At 43.2% G+C, this 24,121-nt stretch overlaps 1 protein-coding gene across 2 annotated transcripts in view; it reads left to right on the top strand.

The window, feature by feature from the left end:
- The window catches only part of LOC146823118 (maternal DNA replication licensing factor mcm6-like), a 474,334-nt gene extending 455,732 nt beyond the window's left edge, over positions 1 to 18,602 (top strand). For both annotated transcript variants that reach the window (XM_085606624.1, XM_085606623.1), the window contains 2 exons: positions 7,187 to 7,326; positions 18,245 to 18,602. In XM_085606624.1, coding sequence (XP_085462750.1) covers positions 7,187 to 7,326; positions 18,245 to 18,367 — 263 coding nt within the window. In that variant the 3' untranslated portion in view covers positions 18,368 to 18,602. The remainder of the gene's footprint in view (positions 1 to 7,186; positions 7,327 to 18,244) is intronic.
- Positions 18,603 to 24,121: the final 5,519 nt, after the last annotated feature.

The raw sequence follows: 24,121 nt of genomic DNA on the forward strand, positions 1-24,121 counted from the left end.
AGCACCATTTTGATGAATTGGTTGTCCAAGTGGCTCTTGATTTTACGGACCTGAACTTTGGCTGTTTTGTGAACTCTTCTTAGCTACCTTTGCAGGAATTGTATCTTCCTATTGAATTTAATCATTCAACATTTGTAAGTAGTTTGGAAATACTGAGCACTCAATGCTATCCTTTGCAGTATTAAGAGTATTCATAGCAGTCAAACTCTCCTAGTAATCAGGGGTGTAGCCAAGCAAGATGGCCGAATAAGCATGTCCTGCTGCAGCTCCCACTAAGAACTTAATTCTTCTGCATCCTGGCCCACCTAAGGCATTGGAACCCCATGGATGAGGGCACAGATACCCAGTTACTCTGGATCCCTCCCTCAGTCCTGAAAAACAAGCCCCCGCCACTGTGGGGGTGGGAGATAGGCTCCTGTAAAGGCCCTGCTGTGAAGCGGACTTGCACAAGGTGATCCTCTTGGGGGACTGCATGACGCAGGAGCAGTGAGGCCTGCAGGCCAGTAACAGGCTGTGGTGGAAGGCACTGGTGTTACCCCAGCAACATATTCCATAGACCTCGGAGATGACTGGAGTAGGTCCTAATCTTGTGGTTTGGCCTGCCAATGGCGCTGCTCAAGATGGCAGCTCTGGGTACGGTGAGTCACTGATGCAGCCTGCAATTTGCAGCGCCTGAACAGGTCTGGCAGTGCCCCGTGTGCTACCTTACATTACCTCGGCAACTGAAGAACCTGGAGAGTGGGGAGCAGATCCCGGCGGGCTAGGTGGGCTCCGCAGCATGGAACTGAAGCGCTACCAGGCAGAGTTTGGAAGCAGAGCAGCACTGCCAGAGGTGAGCGGTGCTAGCGCATACTCACTGAGGCTTATGCTTGGGGTGGTTGCCTACAGAAGCTGAAAGTACTGCAGAGCTCAGAGACCTCACATGCTTACAGATGCGGACATCCTGTTTGTGACCGGGAGGAGGCGGTGTCATGTGAAGCCTGATCGCTGCATCGGCACTTAACCTGGGGAGTGCGGATGAGAGCAGTTGTCCTAGTGGGTGCTCTCTGCAGGTCAGACGTTTGGCCTGCAAAACAACGTGGCTGCACCCTGTGCTCAAAGTGGCAGACCCGAGCTGATCCATGGACCTAAAGCACCTGAAATTGGATCACTGCAAGGTCGTGGAAAGAGTCACAAGCACTGAGGAGGTTGCGACCCTCGGAAAGGATATTAAAGAACTCCAGGCTACGGTCTGAGGAGTGCCCCTCCCTGGAACTCTTCCTTGAAGAATGGTTTGCTCATGTGCTTAAACCCAAACGTCTCTAAATTCTTTTTTATTGAATGTGCACATGGGGGCTGGTGCCCATGCCGCACCCTGGTGCACCACCTAGAGTAGTTATAGCTCACATGTTCAATTACAGAGAGACAGATACAATCCTCCAACATGTCTGCGCCCCAGCCCCTGTGCTAAGTGTACACAATCATACACATTTTCCTCAACTACACTTGGAGAGTCCAGGATCGCTGGAAGAATTGTCTGTCAAAAGACAGATGCGAGATCACAATATATAATCAAGTTTGGTGTACCCGGCCAGGTTCGTGTTCAGCACGATGGTAAGATATACTTCTACGAATCCCCACAAGAGGCAGTAGACTGGCTGGAACTCTTAGGCTTAAGACTAGAAGAACGGACTTCAGAATGGCGAGAACCAAGACTCCGTGAGCTGCATCCCTCTGCCAGGAACCGCCCAGCATTGACGAAGAAATCCAGGTCCCCTGCAGAGGTGAGAGGGGAACATTTCCTGGAATGCGCGGATGGTACCCTCTAGGCTGAGACTATGACCCTAAAGACAGAACTTCTGCCTGTTCTGTGCCTCATCAAAGAGATCCTGTGTGATGGGAACTGAGAAGGGGTGGTCAGGTGGTCCAGGAAGGTTTGTACCGCAACCCATGTAACACCTCATGCTGGCGTTGTGATAAGCCAATGGAAGAGACCATTGGGATGCCTACTTTCTTTTGGGGTTCGAAGTACTAATAGATACAGAACTGGTTGTGTACTTAGTTGGAACAGTCCGAGAGCTAGGCCAATGCTGATTGCTGACCTCTATATCTGGGCTCGCGACTCATGAGCATCCTGTCGTCCTGGAAAGATTATACATTTAGAACATTTCTAGAACCTTCCTTGGGATTGTGGGGGGGCGATTTGGGTGGGGTTTACTACCCTTTTAACTGCTAGTTGTTGGGAGGGATATTTAGATTATTCCTGAGGATGGGATGAGGTGTGGGGGTGTTCTCTTTTGTTCAACTATGTTGTTAATGTTAGTTTTGTTAGGTAGGGAAGCTTCCATGGATTGCTGGCACTGTGAGCTGGGTCTCGGGTCACTCTCTTGGACGTGGGTAATGGTCTCTACTCTGAAATCTCTATGGCTGGCCTGGGGACTAAGTATAAGTTACTGACCTGGAATGTTTGGGGTCTGAATAGTCCCGAAAAGTGAAACTGGGTTCATGCATACCTCTGCAGATATGAAATAGCTGTGGTATTACTCAAAGACACGGGGGGGGGGGCTGCATTAAGTATCTAAAATATACCATGAACTTGACCACTCTACCTTTTTTTCCACTCAGGCTATGCCTGGGGGTCATTGTCATGGGTGGTCCTTGTGGTCCCGCTGAAACCCGCGTGTGTGTGTGCATAGATGGGAGGCGCGTTATTCTGGAGGGTACATTTGATGACCACGTACAGTATCTCATTAATATCTATGCGCCCAACATTGATGATAGTGCTTTTATTGGCACCGTACTGGCAGCCGCACAGATCTCCCTGACAGCAGAATTGATCATGGCAGGTGACTTCAATTGTGTTCTCGATGGCCTCTAAGACGTATCCCCTCCTTTACAAGATACCAAGCGCTGCATGACCTCAGAGCTAGTGCAGATGATCTTAGACCTTATTGACATCTGGTTAATGCCCCACCCGCTAGCGAATTCTTGCTACACCTGGGCAGCAGGGATGTAGAGCTGCATGTGCCACATTTTCATACATGCAACTGCTACACACAGAATACTGGACGCACACTATTTGGCCAGGTACATATCAGACCACTCACCATTGCTAATCACATCTTTAAAACAGCAGCTGCCGAAGATATCATTATGGATCCTTAACTCGGATGTGCTAACAGTTCAGGTCTTTAGGGGAATGCTGTCAGAGGACCTCACACAATTATTTGAATATAACTGGGATAATGCAGGCAACAGTGTTGTGGAGTGGCACGCCAAGAATATGGTGCTCCACGGGTTATGTATGGTGACTGCAGTCGGTATACACCGAAAGTTGGAAGGGGATTTAAAACAGCAGGAGGCAGTCCTTGAGGCACTGGAGAAAGCCTGGTCTATCAACCCAGAGGTCCTGAGCGATTCGATAGGCAGTGGCCATGTGTGCGAACCAGGAAGCCAACTGGAAAAGCACATTTGACATACCGGGCTGCGCCGTTGGTATATAGAGTGATAAGGCTATATGCTTACTGGAGTGACTGATTAGATCCAAGACCACAGTGCAGCCTCTTTTGTTGATTAGAGACTGACAGGGAGGCATTGTGTGCAATCAGCAGCTGATCAATGATATTTTTGTGGCCCATCTGTGAGGTGTATGCAGCGCTGCCATGTGGCGCGGAGGCCCATTTACTACCTGCATATCTAGCCGACCTGCCGGTATCTCTGCTTTCCTTAGACCTACTGGACTCCTCCAGACAGGAGTTAATTGGAGTGGTGGCTGCATTCAAAACTGCTAAGCTGCCTGGAGGTGATGGACTTTCTGCAGGGTTTAATAAACCCTTTCCCGAGACCTTGGTTAAGACTGTTGCCGGTATACACTGAGGCACTGGAAAGGGTGTTGCTCCCAGACTCCATGAGAGAGGCCCTAATAGTAATACCGAAGCTGTGCAAAAACCCCTTGGAGGCAGGCTCCTACCGGCTGCTCCTCATGTTAAATATCGATCAAAAAATCCTCAGTAATGTATTAGCGACGAGACTGCTCCTCCTTCTTTCACATCTGATCCACACGGATCAGTCTGGATTCATACCACAGAGGTATATGCTACGTAACCTGTGTCAGTTGACACATGTTCTTCATGTGCCCATGCTAGATAACACTCAGTATGCACTTGCCTTTCTCTATTGAGCAAGCCTTCGACTCTGTGTGCTGGGACTGCCTGACAGGTGCTAAATAGGATGGGACTGGGGCACAGCTATTTCAACTGGGTTAAATTGCTCTATGCAAGCCTGAAAAGTGAGGGTGAGAACCAGGAAGCATGTCTATGCCGAGAGTGTATTGCAGAGGGGCACACATCCGGAGTGCCTACTGTCACCATTGAGTTTTGCTATTATGATGGGGTCTCTAGTGTGTTGGCTCAGGCAGATCCTCCATAGGTGGGGCATATAGGCTGGCGGTACAGTGCATGTAATATCACTGTGTAGACAATGCCATGATCTATCAGCGCCAGCCGGACATATCTGACCAAATGCTGCTTACTGTTAGATGAGAATATTGGGAATTCTCAGGTGTCCAGGTTAACAGTGCCAAGTTGCCCTATTCCCACTGGGTCAGTTGATGGGTCTACCCCTAGACCAACTCACATCATCGTGATTGTACTGAAAGGTGGACATTGTGAAATACCTTGGCATTTATATTACACAGGGAGAGCAGTAGACTTATTAATTAAATCTGGGTCGAGTGATCTGTGATTTGTGCCCCTCAATCTCATTCTGGAACAAATTAAAATGGACTCTGATGGGAATGATAGTGCTAAGTAAAATGGTGGTACTACCTAGGTGTGTGAACGTTCTGTAATGCGCTATGTATGAGAATTCTCAGACGGTGTTCCAGGAACTAGACTTGCTATTGTGGGAGCTCCTCTCGGCCAGCAAGAGATGTAGAATTGGTCTCAATACCCTTAAGTGAGAATCGTATAGAGGAGGGATGAAGGTTCCACATTTGGAATGATACTACTTGGCTGTGCACCTGCAGCACACTCTCCATTGGATGGATGTGTCCCCCAATTGGGAAAGGACACCACTAGAATGCGTGCACAATGGGCACCAGCTTGGAGTGCCGATGATGAGGGGATGGGGCATACCAGATGATTTCATGCATGTGATCCATTTGATGGGCAGTCTCTGGGAAGGAGCGGTTCAATGAGTGATGAGGCGGGCCCCGTATGCCCCGGACTAGGTCGTATGGAGTGTGCGCCCCTTTAAGTTAATAGGACGGCTAATTGGAGGTGATGAATGGCAGGCAAGGGGTTCTAAAATATTTAGACCGATACCCAGCGGGACACTTCATCACTATGCAAGAAGCAATTGAAACGTTTGATATGGGTGGAGGTCAGTTCCTCCAGCATGCCAAATTGTGAACACAAATGCAAAAATAACAGATGGAGGGATTGCTTAACAAAAACATTCACCCCCCAGTCACAAGTCTGGAATACATCCATCGTTTCTTTTGTCGCCCCCTCCATTCCCGTTTGTACACAGCCATATGCAAATCAGTCTTGACCCTGCTTCCCATGGGAACACTCCAGCCAGAACTGTCAGGCAAGGTCCTCCCTTGACTAGAAACAGGAACCTGGGCCTGGTTTCAGCGTATCTCCCCTCATCAGCCAGGCTAGCCTGAATCCTGTGCTCACTTCGCCACTAGGTTTAAGCTAGCCTGGCGGATGAGGTTGCTAGATTTGGGCTTGTATCCCTGGGGCATCTGTTTCTTGCCTGACCCCAACCAGTATCCTTGCTATCCTGGATTAATTTTTTTTGCTTGCCCTGACTGCACCACCATGCCTCCTAAAGATTACAAAACTCTGGAGGAGCACGAGCACGGGGATTTTACTAGGCCTGCTCTCCTGATTGTTGTTGCTATTGTTGTGGATTTTGCAAGGCTGTTGGTGTTAGCACAGGCTTTGGGGGGGTGAGCACACCCTAGCTGCAAGCCGCTCCGGCGGGCTACTTTTGCAGCCCTAGTGGCTCAACCAGACCGCCAAAACCTAGTCCACAGTACCCGCTATATGATGAGGCTCACCTGTTTCAGGTCAGATGGGAACTTGCAGTTAGGTTGGTCCAATGTTGGCCAAAGGACGGTCGCAATTTGCCACAGTTTCTTTCAATATGGCTTCTCTTTTCCTTTTATTTGGTGCACTTTGGTTCTTGCTTCCTCTGACCCCCCACATTCACTGCTTAAGAGGAGGGAGGGAGCCAGCATCACAACTCTCAAGAGTGTTGGTGGGGGGTAAGGGGCAAAGGAAGCAATGGGGAGCTAAAGCATATGGCTAATCTGAGGGAGGAAATGAGTGTCACTGCCGGAGTCTCACTGTTGTCCCAGCTAGCCTTCTCCTGGGCCTCCGCTGTTAGCTGAAGCCTGCCGTACCCTACCCTGCCTCCTTGGGCATGGCTGCCCACTAGATTAGTGTGTGGGAGTCAGGTCCTCAGCGGCAACCTTGTAGGTAGCAGTCAGTGGGTTGCAGGCTGTAGAGAGCGGAGGGGGTGAGGCCACTCCCGCTTGGTGATCGGGGGCTTCTCTTGCTCTCCTGCTGCAGTAGCTGCTGTGGGGGTTGCTCCACCTCCTACAGCTCCCTCGACAAGGATTGCGCAGACTCAGCATAATCCACGTTATTGTATTATGCTCAGTGTATATTAAATGCCAACATGCTACATTTCCATCCTAATGGAACAAATGCCTGTTAAGTTCTAGTGACAAACAACTCTTTACTACTAGGGCCCGATAACAAATGGGCCTGAAAATAGTCAGGGTATTGGTAACTCATGCAGTGGCGAAAATTCAGGCCACTGCAGTTTGGACCCTGAGGGCCCCCGGAGACATGAGGAATAACCATGGCAGTGGGTAATTCTGGCTCCAGTTCCCCCGTAACTCATTTTCATCCATTTTTTTTTTTTTTACACCGATGTTTCAGCTGCTTTCAGCAACTGAAATCTCCAGGAAAATCACTGATCAAATTCCAATGAAACCAGTGACTCTGGGTTGAAGAGGCGGCGATTAATCAAGGTCTAATGTGGTAAAATAGCACTGCTCTTAACTATTTAAGAGATCAACCCGAAGTGTGCCAGAGACCATGCTGTACAGTATCTCTTGTAGTGCTAACTTTGTGACGGAGCCCTACGTGCTTAATGTGTAATTGAATTATCACTTGGCTTTTTCCAGTGGAAGACGAGCTCTATCTAAGGAAAAGTGACCTTGTAAATTGGTATCTGAAAGAAATGGAAAGTGAAATAGAAACTGAAGTGGAACTGATATTGAAGAAAAGTCTGATTGAGAAAGTCATTCACAGGCTTGTACATTATGTAAGTATAAAAAAAAGTTAATGAAAGATTTATTTTAAATGTTTATCAAAATATGTAAGTATTTAATGTCCCAGGTGATCTCCATGTTGTTTGAGGATGCTTGATTGCTGAATCGAAAACAGGCTATTCATATGAGGTATGTATTTTGTTTGGTCTGGGTGCATGAGCAATGTTACTGTTCGATTATACTTGTATACATCGAAAAATGTTTTTGTATGATATATGCATACTGGGGTATGCACTGAGAAAGGCTTGTGTATAATTCGTGCACATTGGGAGACAAGTACATACATATGAGCAAGCAGGCATACAATACCTCGTGCTACAATAGTGCATATGTGTGTGTTTATGTATGTGTGTATAAATAGTATGTCACTGTTCTTTATACCATATGTAAAGAGGTTGCTTCAACAACTTGATTTCTGTAGCAAGAATGTTTATTTTAAGAAAGCGCCTGCTTTATTTGAAACACTGTATACTTAACTACATAGAAAACCTTTTTACTACAGACAAACCATGTAGTCTAGTGTTTTTCTTTTCAATAAAATGTCCGTTTTAATTTTTTTAATGCCAATTACATTAAATAAAATTGTAATATAAGACAAATAACGTGTGCAATATGTTCCAAAATTGCCACCTTGTGTGATCTGATGGCATTCGGACTCGTGGTTAATCACCTGACCTCTTGACAGTAAACTAGGAACATGTTGCATCGTTTATCATTATCTGCCCTCTAAATTGCGCATTTGGCGATACCGAGTATGCAAGTGTGGTTTATTTCCATTTAAAAGGCGATTATTGGCTTGCTAATAACTTTGACACTATTCCATGAACCTGAAAGACATTTGAACATCTTAATTTATTAAGCTAACTTCATGAATGTCTCCATTGTTTTCGATTTCAGCTACCACAGGAATTTGTTTTGCACTAAAGCAAAAGGCACTGAATGGGTTGGCATGAAAGTAGAACCTAACAAAGTGAGCACAATATTTGTGGTCCGTTCAGCAGTTTTTGGAAACACCTCTTTGCAAAAAAGTCAGGCAGGATTTAAAAGGCTAATTAGGACCATGAAACACGAGTTCCGTCCTTCAAATATGAAGATTTAGATGTGATTGCTTAAGAGCTTGTTCTTATTTTTATATGAATTTAAATTGTCGAGTTTATCAAAACCTGTAAATTTGGCACACTTTTTTTTTTTTTTGAGTAATGAATGGAGAGGCATGATGAACATTGCCGAAATGCAGTGAGAGCAGTCGCAAGAGGCACTAAAGATGCCTTCCATCACGTTGAGTCTGCAAAAAATGTGGTTAAGTTGTAGTTTTTGTTTAAAGGGCACTTTTGATTTCCTTATAACTTTGGACTCGTTTGTCAAATCTTTTAAAAATGTGGCAGACATTTAGCATATGTAGTTCAACACTTGGCACACCAAGTTTTTGTCCGTCCATCAAAGGAGTCGAAGTTAACTGTGGGGATAATAAAAAATACATATGCAGATAATTGTGCTGCGGCTTGAACAAAGTGCATTAAATGTCGGTCTATTAGCATATTAGACCCACAATCTGGCTTATAATTGCATGCGGACCATTGGGAACGGCAAAGTTAAATCTGATTTACTAATACCCATTGTAGTGTGTGATACACATGAAAGGTTATATTACTCAACTGGGCTTAATGTGCTAATGGTCTGACACATTGAATACAGTTTCAAAAACAGAATGTCCTGCTCCCAAATACCAACAGTCCCTACTATCCCGAGATTGCCCAATATGGCTGAAGGAAAAATTTAACTGTTTTGGGGGGATGGGGCCGAATCTAGCTGTAGGTCAGGCCCTTCCCTCGAAATCAAAAGTTTGTTCAGAGGCACAGTTGAGGCTGGTATGGTACTATGTCCCTGCCACAGACTAGGCCTTTTTTGTCTTGATGTTCATTGCATAAGGCACTGTGCAGCTGGTTCAGGGCCACACAGGCTGGTGCAGGGCTTGATCTTACGCAAGATCCTGCACCCAGAGTCCACTAGACATAGCTGATAATTTTGACAGAAGGCCCTGGTGGTGTCCGCAATCCAGGACATGCCCCATAGCTGCAGGATTTGTGTGTTCAAGTGCAGATACTTTAAGTTAAGCTCATACCCAATCTTGCACAGTTTCAAATTCTGAACATCAAGTAGATACAACTATAAACCCCTCGTGTTACTCTATCCTTTTATGCTGCTTTGAGGTCACCCTGGGTGCAAATTTTACTCCCTGCTTTTCTGTGCAACTTTAAGTGTAATTTCACACTACCATAAAACAGAATATGGCTTAACTGGTGAAATATACAGAGTTATCCGACCAGACCATATACGTTTATCTTAATCCCATTCTGAATGAGAAAGGGGCTTTGAACGCTGCCTCTTTTTGGTACATAAACATTTGAATCTCTATTGTAGTGTAATACCTTTCACCTTTTTCCTACATCTTGCCCAGACAGCATGCATTTGTATGTTGTAGATTGTATGCCAATAGTACTTCCTTTAATCACACTCTGAGGTTTCACTTTCCCTCCTAAATTCAGTGCCAACTATGGTATGCTAATGTAACCATCAACTTGCCACACAGTCTTCATTTGTGCCCATTGTCTAGTTTGAGCGATATATTCTTCATCAACACCCAAAAATGTCAAACCTGGCACTTGGAGAAAATCTATTGCCAGGAAGCCGAGCGTGGCAAAAGAGGAGGGTCTTCAGAGTTTTTCTAAAAGCCCTAAAAAGTAGGCATTCGGTGCAATCTGGCCAAGAGTATGTACCACCTTAGGGCCGTCAGTACAAAAAACAGAATGGGCTTCGCATCACTCCTCTCACTTCCCCCCCTCCAGTTTTAATGTTGAATACCGAGGCTCAGAGCATCAGTCCAAAGCGATCGCTAAGGAATATAACTGGTCAGCAGATTTTGCCAAAATTCTAGTAAGGATGCATAAAATGCTTTGACAAAAACATGCACCTTATTGGATCCGGTTAGAAATAAGTTGCCAATGCAGTGTCTGCCAAGCCTTTAACACACTATCAGACTTTCTAATTTGGAAATAAGTCACATTGCCATAATCTGAACCTGCTGTAATTTATAGTTGGGAGACCAAGATAACTTGCATGGTGTAAATTTAATAAATATTACAGCTAGAGGTGCACCATATACAACCACATAATTTTCTTTTGAAAGGTCACAACAGTAATAACCAATAGTAAAAATCAATTCACAAGTCAAATGATCTTATTTTATTGATGCTTCTTTAAAATGCTCATAGCACCAGCCAGCTCATTTTGTTCAGCATAACATGGACTTTTTCAGGGCAAATATAAAATGAGGTAGGTCAGTAACATCTAGTCTTGTTGTCAAGAGCTTTTGAAGAATATTCAAATCGTGACATAAACTTCCAAGAAACTGCAACCAAAAGGGGTAATGGGGAGTCACAGCGAAGAATGACTTTCCACCCACTTGTAGTTTTCAGTGGTAATTCAAGCAAGAAAAACAAATCTGTGAAGCCGGCAGGGCATATCCCCCCTAAGCAAAGGCACTTCAATTGGTTTCACACCAACAGGACACGAGAATTTCTCACGAGAACCAGTATGTGCTCCGAAAGGATAAAAGGCATGGCGTAGTGCAATTTGGAGATAAGAGCTGTATTAACCACACTTGCTCTTTAGTCTGTTGTGGTGATAGAAAAAACTTCCTTCATGGTCGTCATTTGTAAATACCTGACTGAGAGATCTAGAATAATCTGGGTTGAGGCCTTTTTCCAACAGGAGCATAAGGCTCCTTTGTTTTTGCCATTGGAACAGGTGCTTCCTACATGCAAAGGGACCAGAAGGGGAGGTATGGCCCAACATTAGCACTATTTTTTTATAGACGTTAAGACTCACAATTTACTGTTCTAGTGCAAAATTTCCTTCAAGAGAAGCAACCCCAGAAGGTCAGACTGCCAGTCCTCTGTTTTTGATCCGATGTTTAGTGCAAGTATGGATCATTTATGTGCATGAACAAACTGCCATAAACATTTCACCCACACCATAGTGATTCTTGTTGGCACTTTTTCTTGGACAAAGTCTGCTCTTCAGTGCTACTGTTTCTGACTTTTTTGTCCTAAGGAATATCCTTGTGTTTACTATGAGTGGGTTAAAAGGTTTATGAACCTTCTTTCTGATTTATAAAATGCCCATTTCTTTGGACTTATTTGCAACCAATCTAGTCACTGCACAATTCTTCCAACTTGGGCAGCCAGATTGTATTATACGTCACTTGTTGATCAGATTGGGAACAACTATTTGTCCTTTATGGCATGTGGACTTCACTTTGGGCACTAAGACTTTTTTCATTCATTTTATGTAGCACTAGCAGTTGCTTATTGCTGTAAACCTCTATTTAGCAATATAAACTTTCAAGTTGAGGCTTGGTCTTTAATCTTTTAATGTTACACTGCATCTGTGTATTACAAATGTCCAGGTATTGGCAAAGTAATGTTAAATATGTCAAGATTATTTTTTTAAGGTGTGTAGTGCTGTCAAAACATAAAACAGCTAGGCTGATGGAGTTTGAAGAAAGCAGGATGCAGTTATAATTCTAAATGGGTTGCACTTTAGATTTTATTTTTAAAAATATCAATGCCTAGTCCACTTCATATAATGGTTTTGAACGGAGAAATTGGATTTTAGAAGCTTTCCTTCACTTATGTGCTCAAGGTAATATTAGTACTTGGGGTAATAGCCGGTTCTGTATCCACAGAGACTTAAACCAACTAGTTGTCTAGAACAAACACAATCTTTAATGAATGGAACCTACCAATTTATCCAATCCATTATGATTAGCAAACTGTTCACGGCTGACTGACATGAACGCCAGGAAAATAATTAAAAAAATACTGAAATGTATTGTACATGTGCCTTTGTTTATCGTTTGAGCACTAGTACACATATGCTTCAATGGGAAATGTGATGATGCAGCTCTTCTTGTAGCCCCACTACAATTGAAGATAGTGGGAGAAAAAAAAATCAGTTTACTATGTGCTGGAAATTGGGCTACTGGTTGGAGGGGGTTAGACCCTACTTGAGCAGCAACCACAATCTATCAGGATGAGATGCAAGCAAACCACAAATCAAGCTGTACTCAACCCTCTGGTAGCTTGGCACAAAAACATTCAGGCTTAACTTAGAGCCAATGTGTATAGTATTTTTGCAACACTTCAAACAGTAATAAAGTGAAAACACAACATAAGCAAAATCTCTCTCTAAATTAGAAAAATGGAGCAAAATGTAATGCATTATTGGACACTGGAATGACAATCGGTACAACTGGAGTTATGAGTTTTTAAAGTTTAAGGTAAAAACAATGCCTAAAAAATCAAAGCACTAACTAAGGACATCTAGTCAAGCAAGGTCTGGTCAAAGTTGAAAAATATGATTGACCTCGATGGAACGGAAGTTCTATACAGGAAGTGGATTGGGTCCGGCCATCACTTATTTTCACACTTAGCCAAAATTCAAAGAAAAGAGTTCTCAGAAAGTAAAGTTCAGTGTGGCGAGGCTGCAGGCATGTCTGTGGATGGAGGTCATTGTCAGGGAAGCCGCTAGACAAACTCGTGGTTAAGATTTCTACGTTTGGAATTAGTCACTTTTTTGGAAGTTGAAAAGCTCCAGTGGGACGAAACTGGGGGCTGGAGCAGATAAGGTTTCCAGGAGGCCGGATATCCCTTTGGGGTAGGACCACTGTAAACGATTTGCTGTTGTGGAGAAGATAGCAGGAGCTGCCACAGTCAGGTCGACCGGCGAAGCACCTTAGGCGGATAGAAGAGCAGGTTGATCCCAGTCTTTTCTCAGTTGTCAGAGCAGCTTCAAGCCAAAATTAGTTCAAGTCCGAAGTTTTGGATTTTAGGTATCTGGGCACCTTTAGCACCACCACCAAGAGTCCAGGACTGGAGGGGCACCACATTTGGGGGTGGGGGGGGGGGATTAGGACTCACTCTGGCTGGATTCAGGTGCAGGTTTAAGATAGGGCATTTTCTGTCCGTGAGTCTCCAGAATGCCAGCCAACTAGCTCTTACAGTCACTCTGGTAGTCCTGGGTTCAAGTGATGAAACAGAGCTCAAGCAGCAGGGCAGGCATCAAAGCAGTCCTTTCAGGGGCAGCAAGGCAGTCCTGTCCCCACACAAAACCTAGTATGAAAAATTCTGCTACTCATGGCAATATCCTAAGATAAGAGTTTTATCAAGTCTCAGAACTGCATGTGCTAAAGTGAAACCAAGTATAAAGCACCGTGGCCAGATGTCCCATATAAAACCAACGGAGAGCCCCGCAAGGCATGCTCAAAAGTAGTCAACCGAAATCAAAATGAATGAAAAGTAACAAAAGGAAATACTTGAAGTGAATACACAAAGAATAAATCATTATATATTGTGCATTACATGAGTAAACACATCAATATAACAGCCAACCCTAAAAAAATAAGACCTCTTCAATCTCATTCAGCCCCCTAGGGTGCAAGATGTTCAGCAGCTTTGTCTAAACTATTTCCCTTTGAAGGAGTTTGTTGTCAATTCCTGGAGAGGGGTTAACTTTCGTTGAATTTAGACCCATTTAGGTAAACTGGATGATTTTGGCTCGTGAAACCATCATTTAATTTTGAATTTGAAAAGCTTCATGGTATTTGAGAAAGCCAGTAACCCTATTTTATTGACATGTTCTCAATTTATTTCATTTTAGGTGTTTTGTAGTTCTCGATAAATTTGGAAATAATTCTATCTTTGTACCTGAAGAAAGTATTTGGAAATTAAACCGGGAACACAAAGCACATGAAATATCTGTGGGATAAGTGCCATTTAATATCTCCAATCGTATCTCTCCAATTTCAATGAAGGGTTGACACTTCTGAACCTTCTCCTAGATCATATTAATATGGTCACAATTTAAATTTATTGTCTTTTATCAAATTAGAGAAAATACAAAGATTTTATTTTGTTTTTACCCAACAGAATGTTGGACTGAAGCATGTCTTAACAATACACTATAAATGGGAAAACATGTTTTTGTTACTTTGTAAGTGTATAACCTAATATGGCAGTATAGTTATTTGGGTTTTAGTATCATTAGACTGAAACATTCAGAAATGCTTAGAAATAAATGTCACCAGCATTGGCAGGAATCTCAAGAGCAGAATTTTTAATGTAGATGCCCTTATTTGCTTCTGAATTTCTTGTTGAGACAAATGGGAGGTTTAATTGCTACTAAAAATAGAAAATTTGATAATGGACAACCTTGTCTGGTAACTCTCTAAATGAAAAGAAAAGCATCTGCTCACTAATAACATAGCTTATGATTTAGCATATAGAACTGCGATCATTTTTCTAAAATGATCACAAAGTTGGAAAATATTCATAACACAACAAAAATTGCCAGTTCACTTTATTAAAATCTTTTTTAGCATCTAATGCGAGGAGCCCTATGTGGTTTTGAATAGAATGCATATTGTATAATAAATGGCATTTGAACATGGTATTAGCTGCAAATCTACCTATAAAAAAAACCCGTGTTAATTATACTGAGTACTTTAAGAAGTCTGTTTGCGGATATTTTGCAGTCATTATTATTGAAACAGATCGGTACTTAGAAATTATAATGGAATGTTTGTCAGCTTTATATAATACTATTGTCAAAATGCCTTTAAATGATTCAGATGTTTAATCAACTTCTCCAAATTCTGTCAAGAGTAAGTACTGTGAAACAATTGAGCAGAGAAAGCTTGGCAAAATTCTGCAGGAATACCATCAGAACCAGCCGCATTCTTTGTTTTAAGAGATTTGACAGCCAAATTAAGTTCCTCCATAGTAATGGTGTACTTTAAACTTAGTCTGTCAGATTGAGAAGGTACAGGTTAATTACATGTTTCTAAAAAGATATCCATTTTTGTGGGATGTATTGGTTGAGGTTTATTGTATAGAATTCAGCAAAACAGTTTTCATCCATGTAAAGATATTAATGTGCAAAGTCATAATATTTGCTCTTTTATAGCGTACATTTGAGTTTTATCTTTTTGATATGTAAATTAGCAATTTACATGCGTTATTGGAATTAAAATGTAGTTTTACTTTCTCATTAGAAATCTGAAGGCCCACATACTTATGGAGTAGTCAATTATATTTATAGTGAAGTTTTTGTAGCTTTAATTTCTATGTATTGCTAACAGATATAGTAGAGATGTTCAGTATTGGAAATTTTTCTCTTAATTTATTAATTTAGTAGGCTTAGTCGGAACTCGTGGCACTTCAGTCTGCGTAATTCAACGGAGTTACATAAAAACTCTGATTCCGCAGAGTTCTGCCAATGGGAGGAAATTATGCAGCTCGCACTGCAATTTAGTGCCGGTAGCACTAGCAGCTCTGAAAAATCTGTATGAATGGCACATACATTGCACAAGAGTGTGTAGCCATTAAAGTTGGGTTTGCTGCCACTCAAGTGTAAAATCTGCTTCAGCAGCACCAAATCTATTAAAGCGGCAGCCATCTGACCACCAGTGTTTGAAATTTGTGCTAGGGGACACCATGCTCTTGTGTGCTACCCCACATTTCCTGGAGCCTTCCAGGAGAAAAATTCCATCACACAGATTGGCAGAATTTGGCTAGTAGTCTGTATTAAAGAGTAACACAGTGACCAAAATTCCACCAATTCCTAGGGCAGGATGAAACGTTCCACCTACCCCTATAATTTAGTTGAAAATATTGTTGTCAAATGCAGTAATTGAAATTGCTATACCTCTGATGTAAGCTTTAAGAGCATCCCATCAAATTATCTGCGATGTTGCACCTGGACTATTACAAAGTACTAGAGGATGACCTCTTTGATTTATTATCATTTAGTATGATATCAACATTCATTCTCTATCGAGAGGAAGCAACAGTGAAACTGTAATTCTAAAGGCATAGAGATATTATATCTTGGTCAAAAATATCGGTTTTATTTTAGTAAAAATGGATGAACTGAAGCTTGTTTTTAGTGACAAAAGGTGATTCAGAAATGGGAAAGATGAAGACTAGAGTAAATTCTAAACACCTTATGCTTAGGAAAATTAAGCTGTCAATGAGCTTGGTGTTTCTGTAACTTTCCCAACCTTGGATTTAACTAGAGGTGGAGAACCATTTTGATTACTTTTATAAGAGTGTTGACATCTTTTTTTCTTTTCTCCTCCATTGTGTGGACTAAATATCTTGTTGAAAATAAATCAAATGCAATTAAATAAGGCTTGAGTAGTCTACACAAGTTAAAAATTAAATCCTGTAGACAAAATATATGATGAGATAATATCATACTGTAATAATAATGTAGATCAGATGAATGCTTCCATTAAAGAAGTTAATCAAAGAGAAATAAAACCAAAAATAGCCTGTTATGAGCTGGTGCAGCAGCTGTGATAGCAGTGGGGTAGCTAGCCCTTAGGCAGCCCGTGCCAGCCCCTTCGTTTGCTGCCCGTGGCGGCATGATAGAAGAGCCGGGGGGTGCTGGCGATTCATGCAGCCACAGGTTAGAGCGGGGGCCAGCTGCTGCCACATACTCATTCCGTCTAGGGTGGTCTGCCCCCCCCAGCCACGCCACTGTGTTTTAGAGGAGTGGAAGGACTGCTAAGCCCCTCACCTGATGAGATCTGCTTTCTCTGTACAGAATCTGTGTGGGTGTGAAGCATTAAAGTCGGTCGCCAATAGGCTCCGGCTCAGTGATGGAAACCATTAGAACTGAACCACAATAGCTATTGCCAAATTGAGGTAAGGCTTTGGAGCATAAGATAAATAATCACCCCAAACCATGTAGCAATCTTCGCAGTTGGCTACTGCCAGGGCTCACTGTGATGCAACCTCTCCATTCGGCACACTTGTGCATCTCCGCCCGTCCTTTTTTTATGTCTGTTTTCTGAAATAAAGAAAGGAAAAATAGAGAAAGTAAAGTGGCCCACTTGGCTTGATCACACTTGGGGCTTTATTATGATCCCAGTCGAACCAACCACCCGACAGTCACGACCGCGATATGATTTGGAGCTCAGAGGTTGAGAAAGTTCCCCCTGCCATTTTACAATACAACCGCTGCTACTACAGAGGTCTCATCTATGATGGTGCACATGCCCCCGAATATGTCAGTGCAAGTGGGTGCAATCTCACAGGAAACATGTGATATGTACACGGATGCATGACCTCTGTGGAGATATGCCTTGTCCACCATTTACCCCATTGCTGGAGTGTGGTGATCTTTACACAGTCCAGTTAATGGGGATACATGCCACTTACAGACTTACCTTCATTCTAGCGCACACAGGGTCATAGTCTTCGTGGTTCAGCAGTCGCTGTGTATGGGGGACCTGGAGCAAGGGATCTATGCCAGAGACTGTTAGGGGAAGCTGATATGGGTGAGTCTGCACCCCACATCCTTTGTTTCTGATGACTTGAGGCAGTCAGTTTGACCGCCATCGTCGGGTCGTCTGAAACCGACATCATAATCCGGACAGAGGTTGGAGATCCATGCACTGCCCTACGGATGCTGCTCTTCTCTGACAAAAAAATGAATTACACTTGGCGCGCACTCTAAATTCAAATGATAAACACCATAAACTTGGTATTCAGAATTATTCTCACGCATGCATTTATTAAGTTTGTGTTTACTTTGCAATGTATGATATACCTAATTTTATTATATTCATATTTAATGTCCAGTATAGCTTGATATTGTGTCACAAATACAGAAATTCATATATAATTGAAGTATTCTTGCTAGATAGATGAGATTCCTTTGCAAATTAAATATGTAATTTGTAAGCCAAAGCATCCTAAAGCTATATTTCATTATTGATGCTTGGCCTAATTTCCTTTTTTCTTTCTTGAACTTGTGTATAACCTCAACCTACTTTTATTTCAGGATAACATTTTATTAGAACTCAACAAAACTGGGCTAAAAGCTTTTAAACCCGGGGATGATGAAGCCGTGCTGGAAGAGGACCCATTTCTAGTTGTCAATCCAAATTATTCCATAGAAGATTGAAAGTTGACTGATTGCTGAGCAGGATTCAATGAATACAAAAGAATTGTACTTGTAATAATAGTGTGCTTCTTCTTCCCTCATGATTCATGTTAATATATTTCTATACTTTGTACAATTTTCTGATTGAATAAATCATTTGGTAGAAAAAGAACAAAGAAATGAAAAGCACTTATGTCAAACTAATTTTAGGTATTTAAATATTTTCATAACCATTAATAAACGATGATGCATTAAACACGTCTTTCTCTTTTGTGAAACTGAATTAAATTCATAAAAATGCGCGTTGAGAGATTAAATAAAATGGCTCATGCTGCTGTGACTTCCTCCTTGCATTTTTTGCATTAGCACGTGTTGAATACATTCACAGCACTGGCCTGGGGCATTAGGATTTCCTGCATTTGCATGCATTGCGGCACTGCACACATTCTGCTATGCATGCCTATGTACTTTGCTAGTCTAAAGGTGTCTTAGTCCACACAATGCATTTTATTGCCGAAGGAATTCAAATTGTGAAGCTGTGAGAACCAGAGGTGACAGTCTAGATGTGAACTGTGACTGAGTTGGTCCTGCAAGGCCTAAACAATCAGACTACAAAAATGTAAAGTTTCAGTAAATAACATCTGTATCACCCTTGAGAAACGGACTAGAACAGCAATGTCTTTCTTGGTAAATGCATGCAGCACAATTGAACAACTGGACAAAACAACAAAATAGTTGGGAAAGAATGTAAATATTTCGAAGAAAATTAGTTTAAAAAAATCCGGAGTAAAATAACACCGAAATTGAGAAAACCATTGAGAAAACCAGAAAATGGTGTCAAAACAGGTCTTTCAATTACCATATTTTCGCTCCCTGGACAGATGTGGGGATTTCTCAGATCCTCTTGGGTATCCTTCACAGTTCTGGTGAGGGTGTGATGCACATTATATTTCCTTCTGCTCAGTTGTGGTATTGCCATGTTGGGGGCTTTGGTGTGCAGCAATTGGACGTTTGGGCATGTGTCCCTCATGGGGTTCGTACTACTGCTTCTGTTGTTGTGGACCACCGTTTATGCCCCCTGAAGTGGAATTACCCTTTTTGTGATTCACTCTTGTTTAAGACTGACTTCGTCCTCCCATGTCCACACTTCCCTCTTGACACCTCTATGTAGCATAGGTAGACTCTTGTGTTTTTGTGTTTTGATCCAGTGCATTTGGTGCATGAGGGCATTATGGCTGGTTTTTAATAGCTTCTCACTCTGGGCTGCTTGACTGATCCCTCTCATATTGCTGCTCACTTCTGTTATGCCCCAAGCTTCTGTTATGAACCATGTATACCCTAGTTCCTTGTGGGGTGTGGTTTCAGTGTGGTATTGTCACTCCACCCCCTGAAAAACCTCAACACATTTTTGCTGGGTGAGGAAGGTTAGCATGGGCTGTGACCCTACTGAAACCAAGATAAAGTATTTAGCTTGTTAGAGGGTGTAAATAATTCCAAGGAGTGTAAGTTATAATAATATATTTTCTGCATTCGTGCTTAAAAGTTGGGCCCAAAATTCTGAATCCTATGTCTTGCCTTTAATTCGCAACGGGCCCCCTAGTGCTACACTGGTAGGATTCAAAAACCTCTCTTGTAAGCAGGGATATGCTCCTTCTCTCCGAACACATTCAGAAGCAAGTTCATCAGCATCGTCCTCTGCCCTGTCCTCGTTATGAGGAGGGACTCAATTAGTGCCCTCCAGCCTAGATTTGTTGTAGGAGACTTTATTTCTCTCTGTTAACCCTTCGCAAGTGCTTCTGGTCCACAGAGACCACTTGCTTCTCTGGAAATGGGGAGCATGAAGGGGATTTTATCGCCAGGGCTTCAACATTTGGCTTGGTTTCGTTCAGTGGCACCACTATGGCTGTGATCCTCTGCTTTTCGGGATTGTCTTGGCTCGCCATCCGAACAGTCCTATACCCCTTTACCCCTGTACCTCCAGCGAGTTTGTGTGCCCTTGTCTGCCCTACCAGAAGTGAGCCTAACAATTGTTCCATTACACATGCATACTAACCTGCACTATGGGTTAGGGTGGATTCTTGCATAGGGACATTATCTATCCAACAATGAACCCACAAGCCTTCAGAAGAAGACATATGCCTCCTGAACTTGTACCTGTAAGGACACCACTTGTCCTCTCCCCAACCGTTGTGGGTAAGCCTTATTAACTTGGCCAATTCGGTTACCTTGTAACCCTTGTAATTATTCATGTGCACAACCTTGACACCCTATTTATTAACCATGTAGGTGTGGAACACGGACACCACATCACTGAAGTTGGTTGCTCGTCCCAGTCCTGAGGAAGACCCGCAGGCTGAGGCCCCAAGTACCCCTTGTACCCCTAGTCGTGTCGAAACATCGACGCCAATGCCTATTAAGCCTGGACCAAAAAAAAGAAAAAAATCCATGCTGTGCTAAACGATACACTCCCGGATTGCAAAATATATGTAAATAGACCTTGTGAACTATTGATGCTGTATGACCAGGTTTACCTAGATTGATATTCTTCTATCAATCCCGACGCTGAAATGTCTCCAAGTCCTTTTCTTATTTCACTTGGGATCCTTCCCATTCCCTTCACTTGAGCACTCTTTTTGCACGTTCCCCTGGAGCAACCACTCTGTCTCTTTTGTTGTAAATTCAAATAATGCAGTAATATTCCCACTGAGAGTCCAATTAGGATTGAATAAATTGTTACTTTTGACATCTTTGGTTGTTGCACATAATTATCTCGAATGTTTTAATTACTGTGAGCAGACATTGCGTGAGCTTAGAAGATTTGATTTAATTTATTTATACTGCATAAAGAAAGGTTTAGGACCATTGTTTTCTGTATTTAACTGAGCCCAGGTCCAAGACTGTTATTGGGTCACCCCACTTTTAGGTCTCGCCTGACCCAGCGCATGCGCTGGTCTGGCGAGACTTTTTGTGAGGGCAAAAAAAAATGCTACCATGGCCGGCCTAGAGCTACAGTGCATGTGCACGCACCGCGCTTGATCACAATCACTTTCGCGGCCGCACAGCCGCTTTGATGTTTGATCGCGATGGCTATCACTTGCACTTTCCCGGCGGCACGGCCGCTTTGATGTTCTCCGTGAGGCAATGCAAAACATCTACTCTGTAAGGTCTCTTACGCTACTTGTGTTAACTTGTCTTTTGTTTGCTTTTGTGTATCACAAAACCTGTTTGTTGTTTATTCTTTCTACATTCTCTATCCTTATATTTCTTCAGTCCTTACCTTTCTCCAACTTCTTTTGTTTTCCCATTTGTATCATTTTCTCATTCACGATTTTTTGTTTGCCAGTCTCTTTCCTCATTTCCCTTACTTTCAGTAGCTCACACACATCTTCAAACCCTAACTTTCTTTAACTCATTTTTGCATTTCCAAAATTTTTTCACTCTTTCTATGGCTTTGTCTCTTTCCTTCTTTCCCTTTCTGAATATCTCGCCTAGTTCTCTTCTTCGCTCGTCTGTCTTTTTGTCTATTTCCATCTGACTCACTTCAGGCCTTGTTCGTTTACTGTCTTGTCCCATCCACTCAAATTTCCTCTCGCTTAGAGTATGTTTTATCTCACTATCTTTTCCCAATTACTCTGTGCGCCCCATCACTCCATAAGTTATGTTGTTTTGGCTCCTCCATTAACTTTGAGCTGTAATTGGAGTTTGAACTTGGACTGGCACACACAAGACTAATGGGTGCCTGGAAGGGCGAATGTGACTGATTCTGTCTCAGCCCCTCCAGCCTTACAGAGTCGTCAGATTGTCATCAAGGCCAGTGCACCCCTGGTACATCTCAGCCAGCTCTACGGGTACCATCTGTAGAGTACAGTTCAATGAAACCCAATAATGCGGGGTGTGTTGAGAACGGCGATCCACCGCGCCCAAGCACCCTAGTCATTCCAGCTCCTTGGATCCCGTCCCTTTCTGTTAGATCTCCTCGCCTCCTCATCTGCTCTGGGCACCACCTCGCAGATCCATCCCGGCCCAGCTGGAGCGAATCAGCGAGCAGAGGATGCCAAGAGCTCGCTCTGATGTGGCGGATCGCTCCCTTCCCCCTCTCCTACAGCAAGACCGGTCCACATCATGCCTGCTACAGTGTGCTTAATGTGTTTGTGATTAAAAGAACATGCTGGGGCAGGGAGAGCCGGTGCACGTGGAGCTCACCAGTGAAAGGCAGCGGCCCGCGGGCAGGGACGGCAGCACATCCGAACGGGGGGTTCCAGTGGTCGGCTCTACGGACACCCAAGTTCCCCTCTTAATGAGGGCTCTTCTTGCCCGTGTCTCCAGGGGTCAGCACCCATACATTCTCAGGTTTTGTCTTCTCGGATTGTCCCGCCAACCCCCTTTCCTATGTTCATGCACCTGTCTTAGCTGTAACGGGGAAATTATATGATGTGACCAGAATCACAGGCTGTGGACCCGGCGCCGAAACTCAAGCCTGGCTCCACAGTTCTCAATAGCTCGATCGTAATGCCTCATCTTGTCCAGTTTTGTTTCCGATATTGGTGATCATTCTGCTTTTCAGGAGCAGTGCAGTTGTGCTACCGTGTGCTTTGCCTGTGACCCGCCCTACGGCCACCAATATAAAAACAAAGTGCAACACCAGGTCAAGGTACTGCCCGACAACCATCTTTAACACTCATATAAGCATTAGAACATTTAGAAGCATGATTTGTAGCTCGAGAAGCATGTGTTGCTCACCAAACCGCTTAGCACTCTGGGAATTGTAGTTTTGTATGAAAACAATAACGTGAATGCGAAGACAGGTCTCGCCTTTGGGACCTTATAAGTGTTTAGCCATGCAACAGTTAATGTTGTTGCACCAAGGATATTGTGCTGGATAACTAAACACTTATAAGGTCCCAAAGGCGAGACCTATTGGCTATGCCAATGCTTGTTTGTAATGGCTACTGAGATCACAAACATTCCCTAGCTCTGTAGTAACTAGCTGACCTGCTCAGTGAACGGAGCAGAGCACACGAGGGGAAAAAATGCAGTCGGTGGCAAGAATTTTACAAGAAAGAAACCTTGGTCTAGAAGAGGCAAAGTTTGATGTCGAACATTTGCTGAAGAGAGCAACCTTGTAGAAAGCGCTTCATTATAGAAGGAATCTGCCGGTCCAGCTGCACCTCCTCAAATGGGGCTGACATGCAGTCATTGGTAGCAAGAGGGCAGGGATGGTAACCTGACACAGAATTTGCACCACATGTGTTATTGGACACCAGGATGGCTCACTGAACTGAAAGCATGCTGCTGACAAAGTGACGTGCCAGAGGCGATGTGCTCAAATCCTGGCAGGGCTGACTGTTCTTAACGAGCGCCAGCAAATGGAGTGCCCTACATTGAGACTTAGTAAAAATGGTTATTTACAGCACTAGGATGCGCTGTATCAAGAACTCATGACTGCAATGTGCCTGAGGTAATGCACAGGAGACACAACAAAAAGGCGATTCCGCTTTCCTCATGAGAACATCCAATGGAAAGGGTGGACTGTACTGGGGACTGGCTTTTGGGCAGTACAACCAGTGCAGTTGCACTGAGCGCTGACCTGGGGAGGGTGTGCTGACCTCAGGGGGGTGCTGCAGCAGAATTCATGCCTGCTGCGAAGAACGTATACGTGTAGATAACATATCTGTATTTTGTGCAGATAGCTGAGTAGATTACTGCTTTTGTCACAGAAATCCTTTTGTCACCACAATTCATACTATGCAACCCTAATATAGAAGAGTGACTGTT

Source organism: Triturus cristatus, chromosome 5_2, assembly GCF_964204655.1.
Source record: "Triturus cristatus chromosome 5_2, aTriCri1.1, whole genome shotgun sequence".
Taxonomy (NCBI): Eukaryota; Metazoa; Chordata; class Amphibia; order Caudata; family Salamandridae; genus Triturus; species Triturus cristatus.